The sequence below is a fragment of the Hemitrygon akajei genome, chromosome 3 (assembly GCF_048418815.1).
Source record: "Hemitrygon akajei chromosome 3, sHemAka1.3, whole genome shotgun sequence".
Lineage (NCBI taxonomy): Eukaryota > Metazoa > Chordata > Chondrichthyes > Myliobatiformes > Dasyatidae > Hemitrygon > Hemitrygon akajei.
Window position 1 is genome coordinate 45153754 of NC_133126.1, and position 23770 is coordinate 45177523.

The following is a 23770-nucleotide window of genomic DNA, read 5'->3' on the forward strand; positions in this document are numbered from 1 at the left end:
CCTCAAGGGAAAATTTTGCCTGACAAATCTATTTGAATTCTTTGAAGAAATAACAAGTAGGATAGACAAAGGAGAGTCAGTGAATATTATGTGCTTGGATTTTCAGAAGGCCTTTGACAAGGTGCCACACATGAGGCTGCTTAACAAGCTATGAACCCATGGTATTACAGGAAAGACTCTAGCATGGATAAAGCAGTGGCTGATTTGCAGGAGGCAAAGACTGGGAATGAAGGGACCGTTTTCTGGCTGGCTGCCTGTGACTAGTGGTGTTCTACAAGGGTTTGTGTTGGGACTGATTCTGTTTACACTATATGACGATGATTTGAATGATGGAATTGATGGCTTTGCTGCAAAGTTTGCAGACGATATAAAGATGGGTGGAGGGGCAGGTAGTTTTGAGGAAGTAGAAAGGCTACAGAAGGGCTTGGACATATTGGGAGAATGAGCAAAGAAATGGCAGGTGTCGGGAGAAGAAATGAAACGATTGAGAAAATACAGAAACTTGAGGCGCAAAGGTACTTGGAGTCCTTGTGCAGGATTCCCTAAAGGTTAATTTGCAGGTTGAGTCGGTAGTGAGGAAGAAAAATGCAATATTAGTATTCATCTCAAGAGGGCTAGAACATAAAAGCAAGGATGTAATGTTAAGACTTCATAAAGCACTGGCGAGGCCTCACTTGGAGTATTGTGAGCAGTTTTGTGCCCTTTATCTGAAAAAGGATATGCTAAGGATATGAAAAAGGAGAGGGTTCAAAGGAGGTTCATGAAAATGATTCCAGGTTTGAATGGCTTGCCATATGAAGAGTGTTTGATGGCTCTGGGCCTGTGTTCACTAGATTTTTGTAGAATGATGGGGTGATCTCATTGAAACCTATTGAATGCTGAAAGGCCTTGATAGAGTGGATGTGAAGGGTCCTATGGTGGGAGAGTCTAAGACCAGAGGACACACCCTCAGAATAGAGGAGCGCCCTTTTAGAACAGAGGTGAGGGGGAATTTCTTTAGCCAGAGAGTGGTTAATCTGGAATTCTTTGCTGCAGCAGCTGTGGGGGCCAGGTCTTTATGTTGAATTAAGGCAGAGGTCTTGATTGGTCAGGACATGAAGGGATACATGGGGAAAGGCAGGAGATTGGGTCTGAGAGGAAATTGGATTAGCTGTGATGAAATGGTAGAGCAGACCCGATGGGCCAAATGGCCTAATTCTGCACCTTTATCTTATGGTTTATCTCATTGTGGCATGTGGAGATTTCATTATATCATTGATGAAGAAGTGGAAAAAGACAAAATCACTGGGAATAGAATAATAGTTTATCTATAGACTTGCATTTGAGATGGTGGATAGGATGTTTTTTTCTCTTGAACTCATTATATACTTAAATGGTAAAATCCATTATAATGAAATAGACATTTAGTATATCTTTGGTTTTGTGTTGCATTGAACGTATTGTGATTTAGTACAAGGTGGAATCTGAAAAATGTTAAGATACAAATTTTATAGGATTTTTAGTAAAGATGGCATCACAATAATTTATTTTATGATCATTTATTGCATGTATTTAACTATTTGGATTTTATAATATTTCCTTTGATTTGTAGTGTAGAGAGAATGCCTATTCATTGAAAGCTCCAGAGAATGACACCTTTCCAGTATGAATCACCAATGTTTTTGAATAACCTTTCTTGTTGGTTCCTTACTGTAAAACCACTGAAACTTAATCCTGTTTTTACAAAATATGAGTGTAAGACTACATTGCAATGTTATTATTTTGATTATATGACAAGATGTTTAATTCGGGCTTGGGCAGTGCATTTAAAATTGTTATCCTACACTTATTTTTAGAATATTTTTCCTATATGGACACATTGAAGAACATTAGCAGGAATTTAACATTTTATGGTATTGGCAGTCTCATTACTTCAGTTTTGTAAAATGTGCTTACTGTGATTTGTATTTAAGGTTATGATGGCATTATCTAGTCACTTAAATGCAGTGGAATCGGAAAAACAAAAACTACGTGCTCAGGTACGTCGATTGTGTCAGGAGAACCAGTGGCTACGAGATGAGCTGGCAAACACACAACAAAAATTGCAGAAAAGTGAACAGAGTGTAGCTCAACTGGAAGAGGAAAAGAAACATTTAGAATTTATGAATCAGCTTAAAAAATTTGATGAAGATCTTTCACCACTGGTGAGTTGACAGCAGATTGCATGTAAATAGTGTATAGATGAGATAACTGTACCCATTTGCTTGATTCATTCCTTTAGATGCCTTTTTAGAAGATAATACTGTTAAAATTATAATGCAACTGTGTAGAAAACTGAATAAATATTTGTTTTGTTTTCTAAATACAATGTCAAATTGAGTTATTTTTGGAATTCCCTACTGCAGTCTTCTAAATGCCAGTTAAGGTGGGCGGCATGGACACATTAGGCCAAAAGGCCTGTTTCTATGCTTTATGACTCGACCATTCTATCCAGTGCAAACTCTGATAATATCAGCATTCTGAGCTTAGTGGGTTTTATCAATGATGCCTTCCCTTGATGAAAACTATGCCTGTCACTAGTAGAAATGCGGAAACAGAATTGTTTCAGTGAATCATTATCTTACTATTTCATGAGGTGTTCTTTGGTTTATGGTTATTTTACTTGATGTGTGTTTATTTCTATTGTAACTTAAAATAAAAATGGCAAAGTGACACAATAAAAATGTTTTAAGTATCCCTCCATGGAAGGGTGTAGTATAGGATGAAAGAATGAATTTGATCTTCTTTCACTTGGGACAAGTGAGAATGAGATCTTTGTGAGAATCCAAGCCATTGACAAGAGTATGTCTCCTTGCATGTGAGTGTCACTTCGGAGTAGCAAGAGCGAGATCTATGTGAGAGCAGAAACCATTGAAAAAAGCAAGTCTTATTGTATGAGTTTCACTTGAGCAAAATAAAAGTGAGGTTTAAGCAGGAGTGGGCAGTGTTAGAGTGGAGAACTGAGGCTTTGGCTCAAGAGGCTTCGGTTAGAAGTTGAGGCCAAGGCCCAGGGGCCATTTTAGATTGGCTATTGTGTGAATGGGCCAGTGGAGGGGTCTCAGGTCTGAGACTTTGGGTTGGGAGTCTTTGGCAAGGAGGTACAAGTGAGTAGCAGGTAAGGATTTTTGTATAGTAGTTAACCAAATTACAACAAATTAAAGAAAATGGAGATGCAGCATTAGGTGATTTGTAGCTGCATGATGTGGCAGCTGGTGGACTCCATTGTGGTTCCTAGTCACAATGTTTGCAGCAAGTGCTCGAGTTCCTTGGTTGCTTAAGGAACTTGGGTACAAAGTTTTTTGACCTGGAATCTGAGCTGTAAGCACTGTAATACTGAGTTACCTGGACACTGTGCTTCAGAAGGCAGTCAAACACATTAGATAAACTACTAAAAGTTTGTGCTGTGGTCAGGGCAAGAGGGTGTGACTGCAAGTGTGGTAGGTAGGGCGATCTAAGAGGTAGTATTGGAAGAGAGTCTTACCTTTTAAGCCTGTCCAACAGGTTTGAGATTGTTGTTGTCTGTGAGGCTGAGAGTGGGTGTGTTGCAGTAAGGATGAGCAAACAAATTGGTATCCTGTTTCAGGGAGCCATTCAAGAGTAGAGAGAGAAGTGAAATATAGTTGTAATTGTAGATGGTATAGTCAGGAAAATAGACATAATTCTCGATTGCAAGGATTGAGACTCCAAAAGGTTGTGTTGTCTGCCTGGTGCCCAGGTTCAGAATATCTCATCTGACCTGCAGAAGAATTTGAAGTGGGAGGAGAAAGTTCCAGTTGCTGGTATATATAGATACCAACAACATTGGAAGGAGGAGGAGAGTGGTTCTGTGGAGGGAATTTGAGCAGCTAGAGACTGAATTAAAATGCATAACCAAAAAGGTTATCTTCTGAGTCATGTGGAAATTGGCATGAAGTTGTAAGATCAAAGAGCCAAATGTATGACTCTTTGGGGGTGAGAAGCCATTTTTTCCCCTGAACAGTACAGTGAATCTTTTTGTTATGGTTGTATTGGATGCTGGTAAGGCCATACCTTGAGTACTGCACAGTTTCAGTTATCTGGCCTAAATCGGGATATTGTAACATTGAGGCAGATTCACCAACCTAATTCCTATCAAGGTAGGTTGAGTTTGTATTTGGAGAAATTTGGAAGTGAAAAAGTAATCTTATTGAAGTATTCTAGGGATGGTGTAGAGATCTTTTCTGTGGAGGAAGAGACTCTACCAAGGTGCTGGTCTTTTAAAATTGAGGTACATAGAAATTCCGTCCTGTTTAGGGTAGTGAATCCCAGGAATTTTCTTAGCCAGAGAGTAGTGGAGCCTTGTAGATTGGAAATATTTAAAGTGTGGATAAGCATGTCTTAGGAAGATTGGAGTTGATTGAGGGCTATGAGGATCTGGAGGAAGAGTTGAGACCATGTGTAGATCAGCCATGATCATAATGAACGGTGCAGCAGGCTTGAGGGGCCAGATTGTCTGTTCTTGAACTTGGTTTCATGTGTTCTTTCCTTGTAAGCCTTATACCTCCATTTGTGCTTGGCATCCTTCCAAGTTCCAAACTGGCTATATTTATATATTTTGGCATTATAAAGCTGTTATCGTTGTCTTCCTTCAAGTCCATTGATTTCCTATCCTGTGACCTTAGATGGATTAGTAAAAGTCACTTCATAATCAACTGCATCATGCATTTTTAATTTCATATAATCCAATTTTAGAAAAGATTTGCATTTGAATAAGAACCTTGCATGACTCCAGGAAATTCCAACTTGTTTCAGTAAACTGATTACACTTCAAAAATAACCTTGTAGCTCTAATGTAGGAAATACAATAATTGCAAGCATATAAACACTGAACAAAATGTCCAAGTTGCTTATTTCAGATGTTGGGTATCAACTCTGAACTGATTCCACAACCTATGGATTAGCTTTAAAGGTCTCTACAACTAGTGTTTTCAGTTTTATTTAGTTACTTAATAATTTTTTATTATTATTATTTGCACCATTTGTCTTTTGCACATTGCATTTTCCTTCTGCAACTTTCTTGATTCTGGAATCTAGATTATTCTCCCTAAATTCATCTTCATTCATTTCCTTGATCTCCCCTTCAACACTCTGCATTGTGCCTCTTTCAGCATTGTTTTTCAGATGTTCAGTAACTTCTGTGGCCTACTGTGGTAATTAGGATGGAGGAAGGGGGATCTGAATAAGGGAAAAAACTAATTTTCACTAAATGTATTTAATGTTTTGTCTGCTAATAAATTTAATGTATTACAACATCTGTAGGTAATTACTGTAAATGGATTTTGTAAATTATCATTAGCTGTTGACCTTGCTCTTGATGTTCATAACCATTAATGTATATTCTACAATGTAGGACTTGTCTTTGAGGAATTAATATTTTTTCAGAGAAGGATTTCAGTGAAAAGTATTCACACATCGTTATCATCTCTTAAACTGCTGCAATGCTAGTGAAATATCTGAAATTTGATGGACTGGCACTAAGTGTGGGCTCCCATGGAAGAATTTCATTCTAACCATATAAAAGAACACATTGAGATTTGCCAAGAGTTTGAGACTACATCAGGAGTACGAAGAGTAGTTTTGGTCTTGGTAACCAGGGAGGAATATGCTGGCTTTGAATTTGGGTTGGAAGATTGATTGTTAGGAGTAGGTTGTTGTGCAAAGGGGACTTGAGGAAGTGTGGCTTGAATTGACTGGAGCTGAGAAAAAGGAGCTGATCTTGTTAAGGAATGCAAGATTCTGAGAGGAATTGCAAGCATATTTCTTATTTTGCCAGATCCAGAGCTTGATATTACCAACTCAGGAAAAAGGGTTCACCATTTTAAAAATGATTGGAAGCAATGTTTTGGTATTAAATAGTTTGTAACTTCTGTGAATGCTTAGCTTTTTCAATATATTTAAGGCTGAGAATGAGTTATTTGAAGGAAATCTGAAGTGGACCATAGAATTAGCCATGATTTTACTAATTGCAGAGCAGAGTCAAATGATACTACTGATGTTTTTATTTTGCATGGCTTTTAATCAGTACTTTGGATAGGTATAATGGCTTCTAATGTTCAGATGCATTAAAACGTTTGGTTTGTTGTCTAGTACATAATGAGTATTTACTTATGTTGCACAGGAGGACAAGGACACAGATTCATCCAAAGAACCTCTGGATGATCTTTTCCCAAATGAAGATGATGAACCAGGGCAGGGAAGTAAGTGTTCAGATTGACCTAGCATTCTTTTAATAATTTTGCAATAATTAACTGATTTTCTTTGTAAGTTCAAATTTAGCTACATGTAATTACATTGTATTAAATAATGTTACATCAGATATTTTGACTTTTCAAAATGGGTACATACAGTATGTTTGATTTAATTGTTAAAGTATTATAGATTTTTTTCTATAAATACTTGGGAATAAAGCAGTTGATGTTTGGAGGCAGTTTCTTTTTTGGATGTAAATATCTTGAGAAATGTCATATCCATAGTAGCGTAGTGGTTAATGCAACGTTGTTACAGCTCGAGGTGTCAGAGTTTGGAGTTCAATCAAGGCGTCCTCTATAAGGAATTTTTACATCCTCCCAGTGGAATGTGTGGGCTTTCCTTGGTTGCTCCAGTTCCCTCCCACAATCCAAAGACATGCTGGGTAGGTTAATTGGTCATTATAAATTGTCCTGTGATTAGGTTAGGGTTGAATTGGTGGTGTTGGGGTTGCTGGGTGCCATGGTTTGAAGGGCCAGAAGGGTCTATTCTGCATTGTATCTCTAATTAAAAATGTTAAATCAATATAATACTATTTATTTGCAGTGTTATATCTACACTTAATGTATGTAATACAGATAGCATTTTATTAATTTACAGTTCAGCAACAACATAGCAGTGCAGCTGCTGCAGCACAGCAGGGTGGCTATGAAATCCCAGCCAGACTAAGGACCTTGCATAATTTAGTCATACAGTATGCATCACAAGGCAGGTATGAAGTTGCTGTGCCTCTTTGTAAACAAGCTCTTGAAGATTTGGAGAAAACATCGGGGCATGACCATCCTGACGTTGCTACGATGCTAAACATTCTTGCTTTGGTGTACAGGTTAGTGGGGGTTTTTTTGTGCGTAGAAAAGTTTAAATATTTAAAATTGGTTTTGTACTTTGAAAGTTTCAGAAGTTTTTTTTCTTGATCATGCCAACCAAAAATTCATTAACAACAAATAAATAGTAGGATCAGAAATATTTGAGTTACTACATCTTTGGAACAAAAATGAAATGCATTTTTATTGGCAAATCTCTTACTGCAGTTTATAAATGTTATGTAAAAGGATTTTTTTATTAAATAAAGTTAGTAAGTCAGGTCTTCCAGTTACAGCAGCTGGGATTGAGTGAGTGTTTATACAAAATCTTTGGGAGACATCAGGAATGCTGAGGAGGGAATAAAGTTTGCAACTGGGAGGTATCTGAATTGGAGTCATAGGGCAATACAGCATGGATTCTGGTCCTTTGGCTCAACAAGTCCATGCTGACCAGTCCCCACCAAGCAAGTCCCAATTTCCTCCATTTGGCCCATATTCCTCTAAGTCCGCCTATGCAAAAGCTGCTTAAACACTACTATTGTACCTGCTTCAACTCCTTCCGCTAGTCGCTTGTTCCATATCCTTGCCACCCACTGCTTGAAAAGATTGCTTCTTGGGTCCCTTTTTAATTCTTTCTTGTCTCATCCAAAATCTATGCCGCCTTGTTTTTGACTCCAAAGGTTGTTGTCATAAGTGCCTCTTATAATTTTAACATTTCTGCAAGGTTGCCCCTCCTCCTGCTACATTTCAAGGAATAAAGGCCTAGATTGACCAGCCTCTCCATGGAATTCAGGCCCTCTGGTCTTGGCAACATCCTCACAAATCTTTTCTGTACTCTTTACTATCCAGTGCAGCCTCACTACCAACGTAGACAACTCCAAAACTCAATATTCTGACTGATGAAGGCCACGTGTGCTTTTGCACGACCGTGTGTTGTAAATATCCTGAGTACACCAAATGTGAACAGCGAAATCCTTTTATTATCTTGCTAGCAAGGGTGCAATTAAGGGGTAGTACTTTGCTCTCAATCAAAGTTGGCTCTACCTCCTTACAGTTCCTTCTTATATTGTTCTTCAGTAAATTTCTATGGCCTTGCTAAATCACAGAGTTTGGATGCAGTCAGGCAAAGACAGTCATTTAAAAAAAAGACTTCATCCAAACTGCGCAAGGCCTAATTCATTCTAACAGTTTTCAGTTCTTGATCAATTTGGTACTTCTGCAGTAAGGATGTGCAGTTAATCATTAACTCTTTTGCAAGCATGTTTTCATATTTTCCACACTTTTGTCCTCTGAAGACAACTCTCTTAATTCTGTGGAAACACTCTTAATTATTGTATTGTATGTACAGTAAGGTATAAAGGGCTCAGTTTCTTTTGAAAGTTTTGATATGAGGAACATGGAGATTTATTGGTTCAGGGGCATTTGTTGTTTTATAGTCCCACTTAATTCACGGCCTAGGCATAATACTGTCTGGATTGATGTGTAGGTCACCACTATTATTGCCTATATGATGAGGCTTAACAATGCCTCCAAATAATCTGGTATCCATCCCCACCAGTTAAAGGGCTTTTCCTCTGTCACTTTATACAAAATCTTAAGCTGCTTTTATACAGCGTCCATATTTGATGCTCTATGGCCATTTTAATCCACAAAGTAGCAGTTGGACTCATTTATAATAGCACAGAACACCTCCACTGGCTGTCATGGAATCTAGAGCCCAACAGTTTTGAAATACCATTTTTGAAAAGAATAAACTTATGAAACCCAGAGTTCCATGTAGTAAGGGGATTCTTGACCTCCCACTTAAGGTGACCCTTCTTGAGGAAATTGTTGACAAGAGTACGTGTGTATATGCTTTACCCCCCCCCCCCCCCAAGCCTCGGGCAAGTATTCCTATAGCATACATCTCTGCCGGATCCAGGGGTACGGTTTTATCGGTATTGTTACCACAAATCCAGAGTAACCTGGGGTTAATAAGACTGAGGGACCAGTTTGTGTAGTTCTGGTAAAACCTCATCCAGTTAGGGGGAGTCCTGTCATCAGTACCATATGCTTTGAGGGTCATGCACAGCTCAGTACAGTTTAATCCCCCCTCCCCCCTAATGTAGGAGGTGGAATTGTTCCTGCTAAAATATTCATTTGACAACCATAGCCACGAACCTCTCTCTTAACAGGATTTCAGATTTCTGCATCATTGCAATATCTTCTGGGGAAGGTATGACCTGTACAAAAAGGACAGGCTAAGCCTGAACCCAGGTGAAGGGGGAGGGTCCAATATCTTTGTGCAGAGGTTTGCTAGAAGTGTTGGGGAGGATTTAAACTAATTTGGCAGGGGATTGGGAACTGGAGTGATAGGGCTGAGGCTGGAACAGTTGGTATGGGTTTCCCCCGCTATCTGAAGGTAGAGAGTTCCTATGAAACTGTAAGCCGAAATGTTGTAAAGCAAAGAAGCAATTACCATTAATTTATATGGGAAAAATTTTTGAGCGATCCAAAACCCAAAAAATAACCTACCAAATCATACCAAATAACACTAGCATATAGTAAAAGCAGGAATGATATGATAAATATACAGCCTATATAAAGTAGAAATATTGTATGTACGGTGTAGTTTCACTTATCAAAATTGGGAAGACAGCGAGCCAAAATCGATTCGGAGAAAAAAATCAGCACGTACACGCCTACGCACGTACATGCATACCCACATAAATGCATGCACATACAACTGAATGCACAAGGCTTCACAGTCATGGTAGTCTTTCTTGGGGTAAACACACGCATAAAGCGGGCGTCTTTTTCTCGTAAAAGCAAAAATCCTCTTTGGTTAGCTAAAACAGATACTAATGTAGGTCTTAAATAACAGCGAGCTGTCGTAAAGCGAACATTCAAAAAATGGGTGCCACCTGTATACAAATAGATGTAGTGAGACTGAGGAAGGATGGACAGATGAAAGGGCAAAATTACAGTTAGTGGAAGGAGTTGCAGTGTAACATTGGGACAAAATCAAACGGTGATAAATATAGGACTGAAGGTAGGACTTAATATAGGACTTAAATGAATGTAGTATATGGAATGAGGTAGATCTTGTAGCGCAGTTAGGGTTTGGCAGGTATGACGTGTGGGGATCACTGAGTTGTGTCGGAAAGAATCAAATCATGTTTAATATCACCTGCATATGTTGTGAAATTTGTTAAATTTATGGCAGCAGTACAATGAGATACATGATAAATATTGAGGAAAAAATAACTGAATTATATTGTGTGTGTGTGTGTGTATATATATATATTTATATTTAAAATAAGTAGGCAGAGGGGCATGGGATGTCTCTTGTTAAAAAATGAAATCAAATCCTTAGAGAATCCTTGTGGGTAGAGTTAGGAATTGCAAGGGTAAAGAGTCCCTGATGAGAATTATATACTGATCTCCAAACAGTAGCTAAGATGTGGGGTATAAATTTCAACGGGAGATAGAAAAGGCATGTTAAAAGGGCAGTGTTACAATGGTCATCGAGGATTTCAACATGCAGGTAGATTGGGAAAATCGGGTTGGAGCTGGATCAGAAAGAGATGGAGTTTGTAGAACACCTATTAATTAGCTTTTTTAGAGCAACTTGTGGCTTAGCTCATTAGAGGGAAGACTATTCTGGATTGGGTGTTGTATAATGAAACAGGTTTGATTACGGAGCTTATGGAAAAGGAACCCTTAGGCAGTAATGATCATAATATGATAGAATTCACCCTGCAGTTTGAGAGTGAGAAGATAATCTCAGATGTATCAGTAAAACGAATGACAGGCATATGAGAGGAGCTTGCCATAGATGATTGGAAGAGGACAATAGCAGGGATGATAGCAGAAAAGCAATGGCTGGAGTTTCTGAGAGCAGTTTGGACTGCACAGGATAGATGCATTCCAGAGATGAAGTGTTCTATAAGGGAGTATGATGTAACTATGGCTGACAAGGGAAGTCAAGACAGCATAAAAGCAAAATATATAATATAAATAATTATTTGCGTATAGTACTGCAAAAAAAATTGTGGCAAGTTAGACGAATGGGAAGATTCAAAAAGCAACAGAAGGCAACTAAAAAGCCATAAGGAGAGAAAACATGAAATATGAAAGTAAGATAACAAACAGTATAAAAGAGGGTACCAGAAGTTTCTTTTAGACATACATGTATAAAGGGTAAAAGAAGCGAGAGTGGATATCAAGCCACTGGAAAATAACAGCAGAGAGCAAGTAATGGGGGACAAAGAAGTGGCAGACAAACTAAGTATTTTGCATCAGTCTTCACTGCAGAAGACACTAATAGTTTGCCAGAAATTTGAGTATTAGAGCAGCAACAAGTATAGTTGCTGTTAGCAAGGAGAAGGTGCTTGGGAAGCTGAATAATCTGAAGGTAGATAAGTCACCTGGACCAGAAGAACTACATCTCGAAGTTCTGAAAGAGGTAGCTGAAGAGATTGTGGAGGCATTAGTAATAATCTTTCAAGAATCACTGGATTCTGGAATGGTTCTGGAGGACTGGAAAATTGCAAATGTCACTCCTCTCTTCAAGAATGGAGGGAGGCAGAAGAAAGGAAATTATAAGCCATTTAGCCTGACTTCAGTGTTGGGAAGATGTTGGCATCCATTATTAAGGATGAGATTTTGGGGTTCTTGGATGCATATGATAAAATAGGCTGAAGTCAACATGGTTTTCTTATGCAATACACAATAGAGAAAAATGTGAATTACAGTAAGTACAGTGCCCATAAAAAGTATTCATCCCCCTGCCTGTTTTTTTTTCCAACAGTGTCTTTCATTTTGCCACTCTCCGATAAAGCTGTGACTGGTGAAGAACACGCTCAGCTACACAGTTTTTAATGAAGTCAGTGACAGCTGTGGCTTATTCAGACTGGAAGATGAATCCCTGAATATAGTCAAGTCCACTGATTCAAAGCAGTCCTGTATACACTCCTGCACCTCCCTTGTCCATACCTTCTTTGTCCTCACTACTGGTGCTGCAGTCTTCAGTGTCTGCCTATACCGGAGTGAGGCACAGTTAGGTCATCAGACTTTCCCTAGTGTGGTTGTGGGATAGGTGGTGGAACAGTAGTCCAGTGTGTTGGTTCCTCTGGTACTACAAGTGATTTGTTGGTAATAATCATTTAGAGACTTTTTTAAGCTGTGTGGGTTAGAATATCCCGTAATGTTGGAGAAGGCATCAGGATATGCTGTTTCATGCCTGTTCATTATATTGCTCTGTTTGTCTAGAGCCTGTTTTACACTGGCCTGTGGTGGGATATACACCACTACCAAGATGATTGCTGAAATGATCCATTACAGATAAAATGGACAACATTTGATTGTGAGGTGTTTCAGTTTGGGTGAGCACATCTGAGAAAACACCACAACATTTGTACACCACAAGGAGTAAACATGAAGCATACTTCACTTCCTCTGCCTTTGAAAGACTCAGCTGACATATCTTGGCAATGTTTTGTGGAACTATCAAGCTGAACTGCTGCATCTGAAATGGAGGGGGTTAACCAAGATTCTGTGAAACAAAAAACGCAACTGGTCCTAATGTCCCTCTGGTACAGCACACTAGCTCTGAGATCTTCAATTTTATTTACCAGAGACTTTGTGTTTGCCAGCAAGGTGGTCGATATTGGGAGGTAAAATCCATGCTTCCTTAGATGAAATTTTAGACTCAAGCAAAGTCCTCTTTTTCGCTGTCTTAAGATGGAACTGCATCAGCAACCAGAGTCTGTTCAGGTAGTCGATTTTAAGTGAGGACGTGATTTTAAATCATATTAAAACTATGTTACTAACTGTGCATACCTTAGATGTAATTATGGTTCTCAGCTGTGGAAGACTGAAATGGGAGTATTTGATGGTGCTTTGGAAACAGAAATGTGATTGAGAAGGATAATAAATCAGTCATAATGGACTGATGGGCTGAATGGCCTAATTCTGTGCCTATGTTTTATGGTCTTGTAATCTAACTGAGACTGTAGACAAACTGACAGTGCATCCTCTGCATTTTATCTTCAAGGTGGAAAACAGTCACACTCGCAGGCTGTTCCTTGACAGATTAGTTCTCTTCTTTCCATTCTCAAGTGCTGGTAGGAGCTACAAGTTTCAAGCTGAGCCACTTAAAGCAGGCATGTAGTCAGGTGGTACTGACACTAGTGCTTCCTCAAGTAACGTTTGTCCAGACACACAGGTGTGCTTTCTTTTTCATTTCTACTTTGGAGGGATCATGTATTCACACTGGAACTGCCTGCTGGCATTTATACTAGGTCTTATTCGAGAGAAATGCAAATGAGTGCATCCCTGAGTCAATAGTGATGGGAAAATGGATGCATGTCCAACGTTCATTGTTGTTGGTTTGCGAGGCCGCAGCCTGCATTGTGAGACAGTTGAATTATCTTTCATGCATTAACAATTTCACATCAAATTACAAAAAGGCTGGTTGAGCATAGTTTACATATCAGTCTGGTACTAAGGTGTGCTTGCAGTGTGATGCACTATCCATGTTGGTAATCCTTTAAACTTCTGTGCAGTGTAGGTAGTCAGCAGCATTTTGTACAATCTGTCCCAACGTAGATCTAAGCATTTCTTTCTCTGGTATGTTCCAATGAAATTGTGACCCTGGTTCATGGATGTGGCGTATTTCATTAGTTGTTTTTTTTTTCTGTACTTCCAATACTTGTGAATGAAAACTTGTCAAGGTCTTTGTCGATGCTATGCAGTAAGTCAACATATCCTCATTCATGGGATGTATATCCATTCCCATAATAGTTAAAGGAGCACTGACAGGCAGCCTCATGGGGTGCCCTATTACTATCTCATGGGGAGATGGTCAAGTCACTGAATTGGGATTGGATCTGATAAGCACAGGAAAGATGCGCAGGGCCTCTGGCCATTTTAAACCTGTTTCCGTATACTGCTTAGCAAGTTTATTCTCAATTCCATTTTGCCTCTCTACTGTCTCTGTAGACTACTTAATGGTATGGGCATGATAAGTTGCTTATAGTGTAAGCCATTTATCATTTCTTTTACGCTTTGCCTGCTGAAGCGTGGACCATTGTTGCTTGGCATCATCCTCACTATTCTAAATCTAGGAACAATTTCTCTTAGTAATACCTTGGCACAGTTAAGGCATTTCAGCTTGTGGGATATGCTTCTACCCATCTAGAAACCATATCCAGTATCACCAGTATGTACTAACTTCCCATGCATTTAGGCAATTATATAAAATTGATTTGCAAATAGGGACGCCTATGATTGAGGCTATGAAGCAGTCTTAACACTAGGTATTTTCTTGCGTTATCTTTTTGATAAATCATGCATGCCATACTATCTATTGGCATAAGCAGCAGAGGTCCATGATCCAGTGAGTCCTCATTGGGGGATCAAAGGTGAAGAGGGTCAGCAGCTTTAAATTCATTGGGGTTATCATTTCAGAGGACCTGTCCTGGGCCCAGCAAGTAAGTGCAGTTATGAAGAAAGCACAGCAGCACTTCTACTTCATTTAGAAGTTTGTGAAGATTTGCTATGTCATCTAAAACTTTGACAAGCTTCTGAAGATGTTTAGTGGAGAGTATATTGACGGCTTGCATCACAGCCTGGTGTGGAACCACCAATGCCTGTGAATGGAAAATTCTACCCCAATTAATGGATACAGCCCAGTCCATCGCAGGTAAAGCTGTCCCTGCCATTGAGCACATCTACATGGAGTTTTGTTGCAGGAAAGCAGCATCCATCATCAGGGACCCACACCCTCACACCACCACCCAGGTCATGCTGTCTTCTCATTGCTGCCACCCCGAAGAAGGTACCGGAGCCGTAGGACTCTCACTAATGGGTTCAGGAACAGTTACTATCACTCAACTGTCAGGCTCTTGAACCAGTGGGGATAACTTAATTCAACTTCACTTTCCCCTTAACTAAACTGTTCCCACAACCTATGGACTCACTTTCAAGGACTTGACATCTTATGTTCTCGATATTTATTTATTTTTTCTCTTTTGTATTTCCATGGTTTGTTGTCTTTTGCACATTGTTTGCTTGTCCGCCCTGTTGGATGAGGTTTTACATTGATTCTATTATGGTTCTTGGATTTACTGAGTATGCCCGCAAGAAAACAAATCTCAGCGTTGTATATGGTGACATATATGTACTTTGATAATAAATTTACATTGAACTTTGAAAATCTGGTTAATACCAGGTTTGTTGTATAATACGTTTCATCTCCCTTTTTGCCGCATAAATAATGTGCCTGGGCCAGCTGAGGGTAATGGTTACTAAGGCAACCACACAGCAGTTTTGGGTGACCCAAAAATTCTTGGTTGTTTGATAACTAGCATTCTGCCAAGTCTATTCTGTTTTTCTTCCTTTAGCAGCACTTTAAAACTTGCTACCTGATTATTAAAACTCTCAAACTGGCCCCTCTGCTGCTGCTGATGGTGGAGTTGTCACTAAGCAGCTCAGAACATTAGTTCAATATACAGTTGCAAACTGCTTACAATAACATTAATCAACATGGGCTGCGCTGATTAGGGTCCAGGCCCGTCTAACTGTCCAATAACTTACTGCACACACTGAACCTAGTCATCAGCATCCTCAGTCAATTTTTGCAATGTGCTGTTGGTTTTGTGCCCATCACTAATAGACAGAAAACATTCCTTCACGGTCAGGTCATTATCCCATAAGATAATTAATTCAGCCTTCAATACATGCTTCATGGCCGGTTGTGCTTTTCATGTATCTGCTTCCATTTCATAGTCTCTAAGCAGATGTCCTCACTTCCTCACTATCCTTCTTGTCCTTGCTAACCTCCTTAAACTGTGCAGCAGCATTAACCACTTTCCAGTCTTTGGGAATTTCATCAGTGGCCAATGATGAAGCAAATATCTCCGCAAGAGGCACTGCAGTTTCTTCTGTGGCCTCCCACAAAGTCCAAGGATACACTTAGCCAGGCCTGAGGGATTTAAATGAATGAAGGGAAGTATGAAACAGATCATAGTGTTTTAGAGTGCTTGAATGGAAATGCTGTTGGTGAGGCAAGTATGGTTGGTGAGATGAAGATTCAAGTGGCAATAGCAGAGATTTGCTTTATGGCAGGAGGTACTTAATTACTGAGAAAGCATTTGGAAATCTGATCAACAAGGGCAGAATTGATCCTTGAATATTACTGTGGTTGTTTCTTATCCCATCATTTCAGAGTGCACTGCTATCTGGATTTTCTTGCCTCATCGTTCCGCTGGAATGATGAGGTAGAAGGGAAACAAACCAGCTACAGTTGTATTGATCAAAGATGCTTTTGACCATTAGAAAGGGATGAACTACCTGAGACTACAAAGAATATACTTGGTTAAAATTAAGGTATTTCAGACAAGTTATTAGCTGCTGTGTAGCTGCATAAACCTGTTTTACTTCTGCTCAGAAATGGGGATTGGGTAATTACAAGCAGTCAGCTTCATGTCAGAAGTAGATAAACCTTGAGGTATATGGAGTAAAGTTTAACATCTGGGACAATATATTTTTTGGCTGAAATGTACAGGAATCAACATTGGCACACTCACAGTTAATTTTGTTTCTGACATTATTATCTGTGTACCAAAGTGATAGAGGTACACATTAACCTGCTTTGCTGTCATATCCAGCAGCGGGACACAAATGTACTTCAATAGGTACATTTAATGTCAGAGAAATGTATACAATATACATCCTGAAATTCTTCTTTTTCGCAAACATCCACCAAAACAGAGAATGAATGACAGTTAAATGTTTGAATCCCAAAGCCCACCCAGCTCCCCCTCCCACGATAAGCAGCAGCAGCAAGGCAACTCCTCCCCCCCACCCCAACCAGCAAAAAAGCAGCAGCGCTCTCCACCAAGCACTTGAGCATCAATAAAGACACAGACTAGTAGTACCCCCAAAAACTACTTGTTCACCCAGTAATTTGACATACCACAGGCTCTCACGCTCCCTAATAAGGGAAAAGGAGGTGTTTCCATTTCACAGCGAGGGGAGACATAGCAAGCAACTTGTTGATTTATGATGATAGAAGTCTTCTATGTCGCTTTTCTGAGCTCTGCGCCAAGAGAGTTGGTCCTAAAAAAGGCGCAGCTCTCTGGACACACAACTCCCGGCAGCTAACCTGCTGTTCCCAGTGTTCCATGTTCTCCGGCAACGTTTCAGTCAGGGGCACTGGCCTAGAATCAGCACGTCCCCAGAGCTACAGAAATCCAGCACTCCGAAAGTGTGTTCGCCTTCCAGGTCACATCCTCCGGATATCAAAAAGCGCCAGTCATAAGGTCCTGAGAGCAGATCCCATTCCCACAAAGAACCAAAGTTAAAGTGTAACTCCAGGTCAGGGTCTTCAAAAGAACCTTGAAAAGGTAAAAAAGAGATATCAGACTTGGCATAGTTTGGGTGCATTTTTCTGCAACCTGTGAGCTAGATGCAGTGCAACTCCTTTATTGGAATGGGATTATTGACCTTGATTTAAAAGTTGAGTGCAGATTAGTGACTTGTTTTATATTTTACTTCATTTTCAATTTCTCATTGTTTAAGGTATTTTGAAGTAAATCTTTTCTTAATTTAAAGTCCTTTCAAAAATCCATCAGGGCATACTGATGTTGCCACTCATGACTGACAGCTGAAGTAGCCTGCCCTTGTGACTGGATATACAACAAAGCTATAAAAGTGCAGACAGAGTAGAGCATGCAGAGGAATGTGTATGGGTGGGATTGGCATGACAACAATGAAGTGATTTGTTAAGCTGTTTCTTAAGTTCATTTATTAATAAGAAGTATTTATTAGAGTAATAAGATGATGGTATATAGACTTCTGAAAAAGAAACATAGTGAACTTATTAACAAAGTTAATGCTGATGGGACTAATGGAACAGTGGCTGCATGGATTGAAATATGGCAAGAGTTGTACTTCAGGCTAGAGGAAAGAGTTCAGAATCAGGTTTAATATCACCGGAATATGTTGTGAAATTTGTTAACTTAGTGGCAGCAGTACAATGCAATACATGATAAATATAGGAAAAAATGTGAATTGCAGTAATTATGTGTAATGTATATGTCTGTGTGTATATATGTATGTATATGCGTGTGTTAAATAGTTGAACAAGTAGTGCAAAAGCGGAAATATAAGAAAGTAGTGAGATCGTGTTCATGGGTTCAATGTCCATTTAGAAATTGGATGGCAGAGGGACCTAAGTTGCTGAGTGTATGCCTTCAGGTTTCTGTACTTCCTTCCTGGTGGTAACAATGAGAAGAGAGCATGTCCTAGGTGGAAGTGGTCCTTAATGATGGATGCCCCCTTTTTAAGGCACTGCTCCTTGAAGATGTCTTGGATACGACAGAGGCTAGTATCCATGATGGAGCTGACTAATTTTTCAACTCTCTGCAGTTTACTTTGATCCTGTGCAATAACTCCCCATACCAGCAACATTATAGATGGTCCTGTCACCCCTCTCACCCCTCTGTCTCACAAAATTATCTGGGATATATCCCATCAGGATAGGGGACTTGCCCACCTTAATGTTTTTCAAGATACTGAGCACTACCTCTTTCCTAATCTTGAAATGGTAGCATGCTCCACTCTGATCTCATTATCCTCTACGTCCTCAGTAAATATCAACTCAAAGCACTCATTTAGGATCTTGTTCCTTTGAGTGGCCCTACTTGCTCCCTTGCTTTCCTCTTGCTCATATAGTTTGATTATTGTTAAGTATCAGTTATCATATTAAAAAAATTACTAATGTATTCTAATTTATTTTTGATAACTGCAATCTATTATATTGCAAAGGAAGCCAAGTTTGTGTAGCTGAATGCATGCAGCCTTTATTTACAGCCCATATTTACATACAGTGAACTTTGACATTTTAGAACGCTTAATAGCAAAAAAGCTATAAGAAAGTCAAAACCGCACAGGAGAGGGGTGGAGAGGAGATTCACCAGGATGTTGCACAGGATGCAGCATTTCATTTACGAGACAAGACTGAGTGAAGTAGGTTTGTTTTCCAAGGAGCAGAAGAGGCTGAGTGGCTACCTGATGGGTGTATATATAAAACTGAAAGGTATAGATGGGGTAGATGGTAAGAAACTTTTCCCCATGGCAGAGATATCAGCGGTTATAGGTTTATAATGAGGAGTCAGAGGTTTAGAGAAGATTTTTCACCCTGGGGGTAGTTGAAATCTGGTTCATGTTGCTTGAGAAGGTGGTGGATGCAAGTACTCAAAATAACAGATGCATTGGACAATCTTGAATCACCAAGGCATAGTAGGTTATGAACCAAGTGCTGTTAAATGTGATTAGTATCTGTGATGACAGTTGGCATAGTTATGGTGGATCAGAGGGTCTGTTTTGTACTGTATAGCAATATGACTATAAGTTGGCTGAAAAACGCTTGAACAGTAGAAGCTTGTAAAATTTTGTAGTGTAACCTTGATTATTCTTTAATTCTTGCTTAGAGACCAAAACAAATACAAAGAGGCAGCAAACCTGTTGCATGATGCCTTAGCTATTCGGGAGAAGACATTGGGTAAAGACCATCCTGCGGTTTGTATTATCCTTTCAGATTAACCTTGTGATTGTGTGCATTTTTCTGCATGGGAATGTAGAAAAAAGTTTAAATTTTTCTTGATGTTAAACCAACAGGGTGAGATTAACATCTACCATTCCTAAATGATGACCAGATAGAGAGGTTAAATTGTGAATGCATCTATTGGATCAGTTATCAGAATCATTATTTGCATAGCTTTGAACTTCTGAATCATCTAAAAATCATAACTGCCTGTAAAGAGCATTCAAGAGACTTCATGATTTTTTTGCTAGGTGTTAATATTTCTATTGTAATATTTCTGACAGGTAGTTACACTCTTTTACAAAACACACATATAAAATACACCCTTTTTATTTCCTTGTATAATAACATTAAGTCTGCTTATTTATAAGAATTGTCTTGTGATTTTTGATTTGGATTGTTTGCAGGTTGCAGCAACATTAAATAATCTTGCAGTACTTCATGGAAAAAGGGGAAAATATAGAGAGGCTGAGCCCATGTGTAAAAGAGCTCTAGAGATCCGTGAAAAGGTTAGTAACAAGATAAAACAATCATGCTCTTTTAGATTTGCATTCCTTAAGTTATAGAAGAGATGTTGATCCTTGAATGATATATTAATATTGAGAATGAGTCAATGTGGGAACTATTTTTGATGCCCCAAGCCATCACGTTTTCACCATGGATATCCAATCCCTCTACTCCCAGGCATAATTTTCCTCTGCCTTGCTGAGCTTGTGTATTGAGCAATTTATCTTAATTCCATTCACTGCCTCTAGGTGTTGCTATGGGAATCCATAAGGCTGTAAGAGACGTCCATATCCTTGTGAGCATGTGGAACGTTATTTTTGGATTCCCTTTATTTTTTCTCCGATTCATTGATGGCTCATCTTGATGTCACATTTTGCTCCTGCCATCATATGATCCGTCTCTGATCCTTGCTCGATTTTTCCATCTCCTTTTGAGAGAATGGACTTGCAATATGTATCCATCTCAAAACCCACTGATTTTCACAGGGTGTAACGTGGAATTTATTGAAGGAGTGGGGAGAGGGTACCAGTAGCTTTATAAATGTAGGAAAAATAGAATCAAGCCAGTGAGTTCTGTGGTTGAATAATGGGTTTTGCAGCACATTCCTGCTAGGAAGTCTGAAGGCAAAAGCAGAAATAGGCAATGCTTAATTGAATAAGACAAAGCCTGTAGAGGGAACATCTCCAGGTGAAATAGTCTGATACTCGTTGGGGGAGTTATGATTCAGAGATGGTTACAAGGAGGTGTCAAAGAGCTGGCATTGAGCCTCTATGTATAATAGGTACTGGCATGGATAGAAGTAATACACACACAATGCTGGAGGCAGTCAGCAGGCCAAGCAATATCTATGGAAAAGAGTACATTCAACGTTTTGGGCTAAAACCCTTCAGCAGGACTAGAGAAAAAACGATGAGTACATTTAAAAGGTGGGGGGGAAGGGAGGAGGAAACACAAAGTGATAGGTGATACCACGAGGGGAGAGGTAAAGTAAAGAGCTAGGAAGTAGATTGGTGAGAGGGAAACAGGGCTGGAGAAGAGGGAATATAATAGGAGAGGACAGAAGGCCATGGAAGAAAGAAGAGGGGGAGGAGCACTAGAGGGAGGCAAATGGCAAGCAAAGAGATGTGAGAGAAGGGAAAGGGAATGGGGAATGATGAAGGAGAGAGGGACATTACTGGAAGTTCAAAAAAATCTATGTTCATGCCATCAGTTTGGAGGCTACCTAGATGAAATACAGGTTTCCTCCACTATCCAAAAGTAGAACATTCCTATGAAACCTTTTGTAAGCGGAAATGGCGTAAAGTGAAGAAGCAATTACTATTAATTTATATGGGAAAAATTTTTGAACGTTCCCAGATCCTAAAAGTAACCTACCGAATCATACCAAATAACACATAAAACCTTAAATAACACTAATATATAGTAAAAGCAGGAATGATATGATAAATACACAGCCTATATAAAGTAGAAATAATGTATGTACAATGTAGTTTCACTTACCAGAATGGGGAAGACAGCGAGCGCACTGGAAGGTTGAGAGGTGGTGGTGATGGTGTGTTAGGCTGAGTTGTTGAAGGTTGGGGTGGTGGGAGGTACAGAAGACTGGGTTGTAGGAGAGAGAGGAAAAGGCGACTAAAAGAGACCACTTTGCTACTAGCAGAACCAACAGTAATATTGGCAGCTTTCAAGATTCTTTCTCTTTGCATGTAAATAGTACAAATGGTAGATGCAGGCAAGTTCAACGCATGCACAATGTCTTTATTTCGCTCACCACGATCAAAACGCTTAATTACGTCCAGTTTTACACTAAGCGTAACACCCTTACGAGCTGTCGAGGGCTTTTCTGATACCTTAGGACATATCTTGCTAACAGATGCACAGAATAAATTGAGATAAAGCACAGATGCTCACAGACACAGTTCAAAGCTATGACGGCTTGAGGCTGAGTGTACTTCCCGGGGAAGGAGCTTGGCGGCGCCGCTCAGGGGTGCGCTGCCTCTATACTGTTTGCTGCAAAACAAACGCTGAATGCTATTTTCGCTTTAAGCCTTTTTTCATAAAAGTGTAAATCCTTTTTGGATTTATTTCAGTTAGCAAAAACAAGTACTGATGTACATCTTTCATAAAAGTGAAGTGGCGTAGAGTGAACTTTCAAAAAGCGGGGGATACCTGTATAAAGAGTTGCTCCTAAAACCTGAGTGTGGCTTCATTGTGACAGTAGAGGAGGCCAGAGGTAGATATATCAGAATGGGAATGGAACTAAAATGGGTGGCCACTGATTAGGAGACCTACGCTCTGTCCACCAGAAGAAGCGGGATCTTCCAGTGGCCACCCATTTTAATTCCACTTCCCATTCTGACATATCCATCAATGGCCGCCTCTACTGTTGCAATGAGGCCACACTCAGGTTGAAAGAGCAACACCTTGTCTTCTGTCTGGGTAGCCTCCACCCTGATGGCATGAAAATTGATTTCTTGATCTTTTGGTAATGCACCCCCCTCCGCCGTCAGCCGTCATCCCCACGCCATCCGCCACACCCCCTCCCACCGTCCCCGCCCCCCACCATCCACCACGCCCCCTTCACTGTTTGTTCTCTCACCTTAGCTCTTTGCCTGCCCATTGCCTCCCTATGGTGCTGCTCCTCCTTTTCTTTCTTCCATGGCCTTTTGTCCTCTCCTGTTTGTATACCCCCTTCTCCAGCCCTGTATCTCTTTCACCAATCAACTTCCCAGCTCTTTACCTCACCCCTCCCCCTCCCAGTTTCACCTATCACCTTGTGTTTCTTCCTCTCCTCACTGCACCTTTTAAATCTACTCATCTTTTTTCCTCCAGACCTGCTGAAGGGTTTCAGCTTGAAATGTTGACTGTACTCATGTTGCCTGGCCTGCTGAGATTTTCCAGCATTTTGTGTGTGTTGCTTGAATTTCCAGCATCTGGAGATTTTCTCTTATTAGCATGGGTAGAAGATTGGCTGGCTAACTGACAGAAAGCAAAGAGTGGAATAAATAGGGCTTTTTCTGCTTAGCTGCTGGCATCTAGCGGTGTTACACATGGTTCACTGTCAGGCCTGTTACTTTTCACATTTTATGTTAAAGATCTGGATGATGGAATTGATAGTATTTAGCCAAGTTTGAGGATAATCCAAAAATAGGTGGAGAGGCACATAGTGTTGAGGAAGTAGGGAATCTGTCGATGGACTTTTAAAAAGGTTGGAAGAATGAGCAAGGAAGTAGCAGATGGAATACAACATGGGAAAGTATGTGGTCATACACTTTAGTAGAAGAAATAAACATGTAGACTATTTCCTGAATGTGAGAATTCAAAATTGGGAGTTGCAAAGGGGGGAGTCCCTGTGTAGAATTCCCAAAAGGTTAACTTGCAGGTTTATTCAGTAGTAGGAATGGACAAGAAAATGAAAATAAAGATGTAATTGAGGCATTGTGAAGCATTGTTCAGACCATATTTGGAGTATTTTGAGCAGTTACAGGTCCTGCATCTAAGGAAGGATATGCTGGCATTGGAGAGGGTCCAGAGGAAGTTTTCACGAGTAATCCCAGGAATGACAGGGTTAATGTGTTAGAAACAG

At 39.8% G+C, this 23770-nt stretch overlaps 1 protein-coding gene across 7 annotated transcripts in view; it reads left to right on the top strand.

Annotated features, from left to right (window-relative positions):
• klc1a (kinesin light chain 1a) overlaps positions 1 to 23770 on the top strand; it is a 111811-nt gene that overhangs the window by 37015 nt on the left and 51026 nt on the right. For all 7 annotated transcript variants that reach the window (XR_012098223.1, XM_073039747.1, XM_073039750.1 and 4 more), the window contains 5 exons: positions 1953 to 2183; positions 6155 to 6233; positions 6883 to 7108; positions 19565 to 19652; positions 20085 to 20186. Coding sequence is in view for 6 of the 7 variants with exons in the window: in XM_073039747.1 (XP_072895848.1) it covers positions 1953 to 2183; positions 6155 to 6233; positions 6883 to 7108; positions 19565 to 19652; positions 20085 to 20186 (726 nt within the window). In the remaining variant the exon portion in view is untranslated. The remainder of the gene's footprint in view (positions 1 to 1952; positions 2184 to 6154; positions 6234 to 6882; positions 7109 to 19564; positions 19653 to 20084; positions 20187 to 23770) is intronic.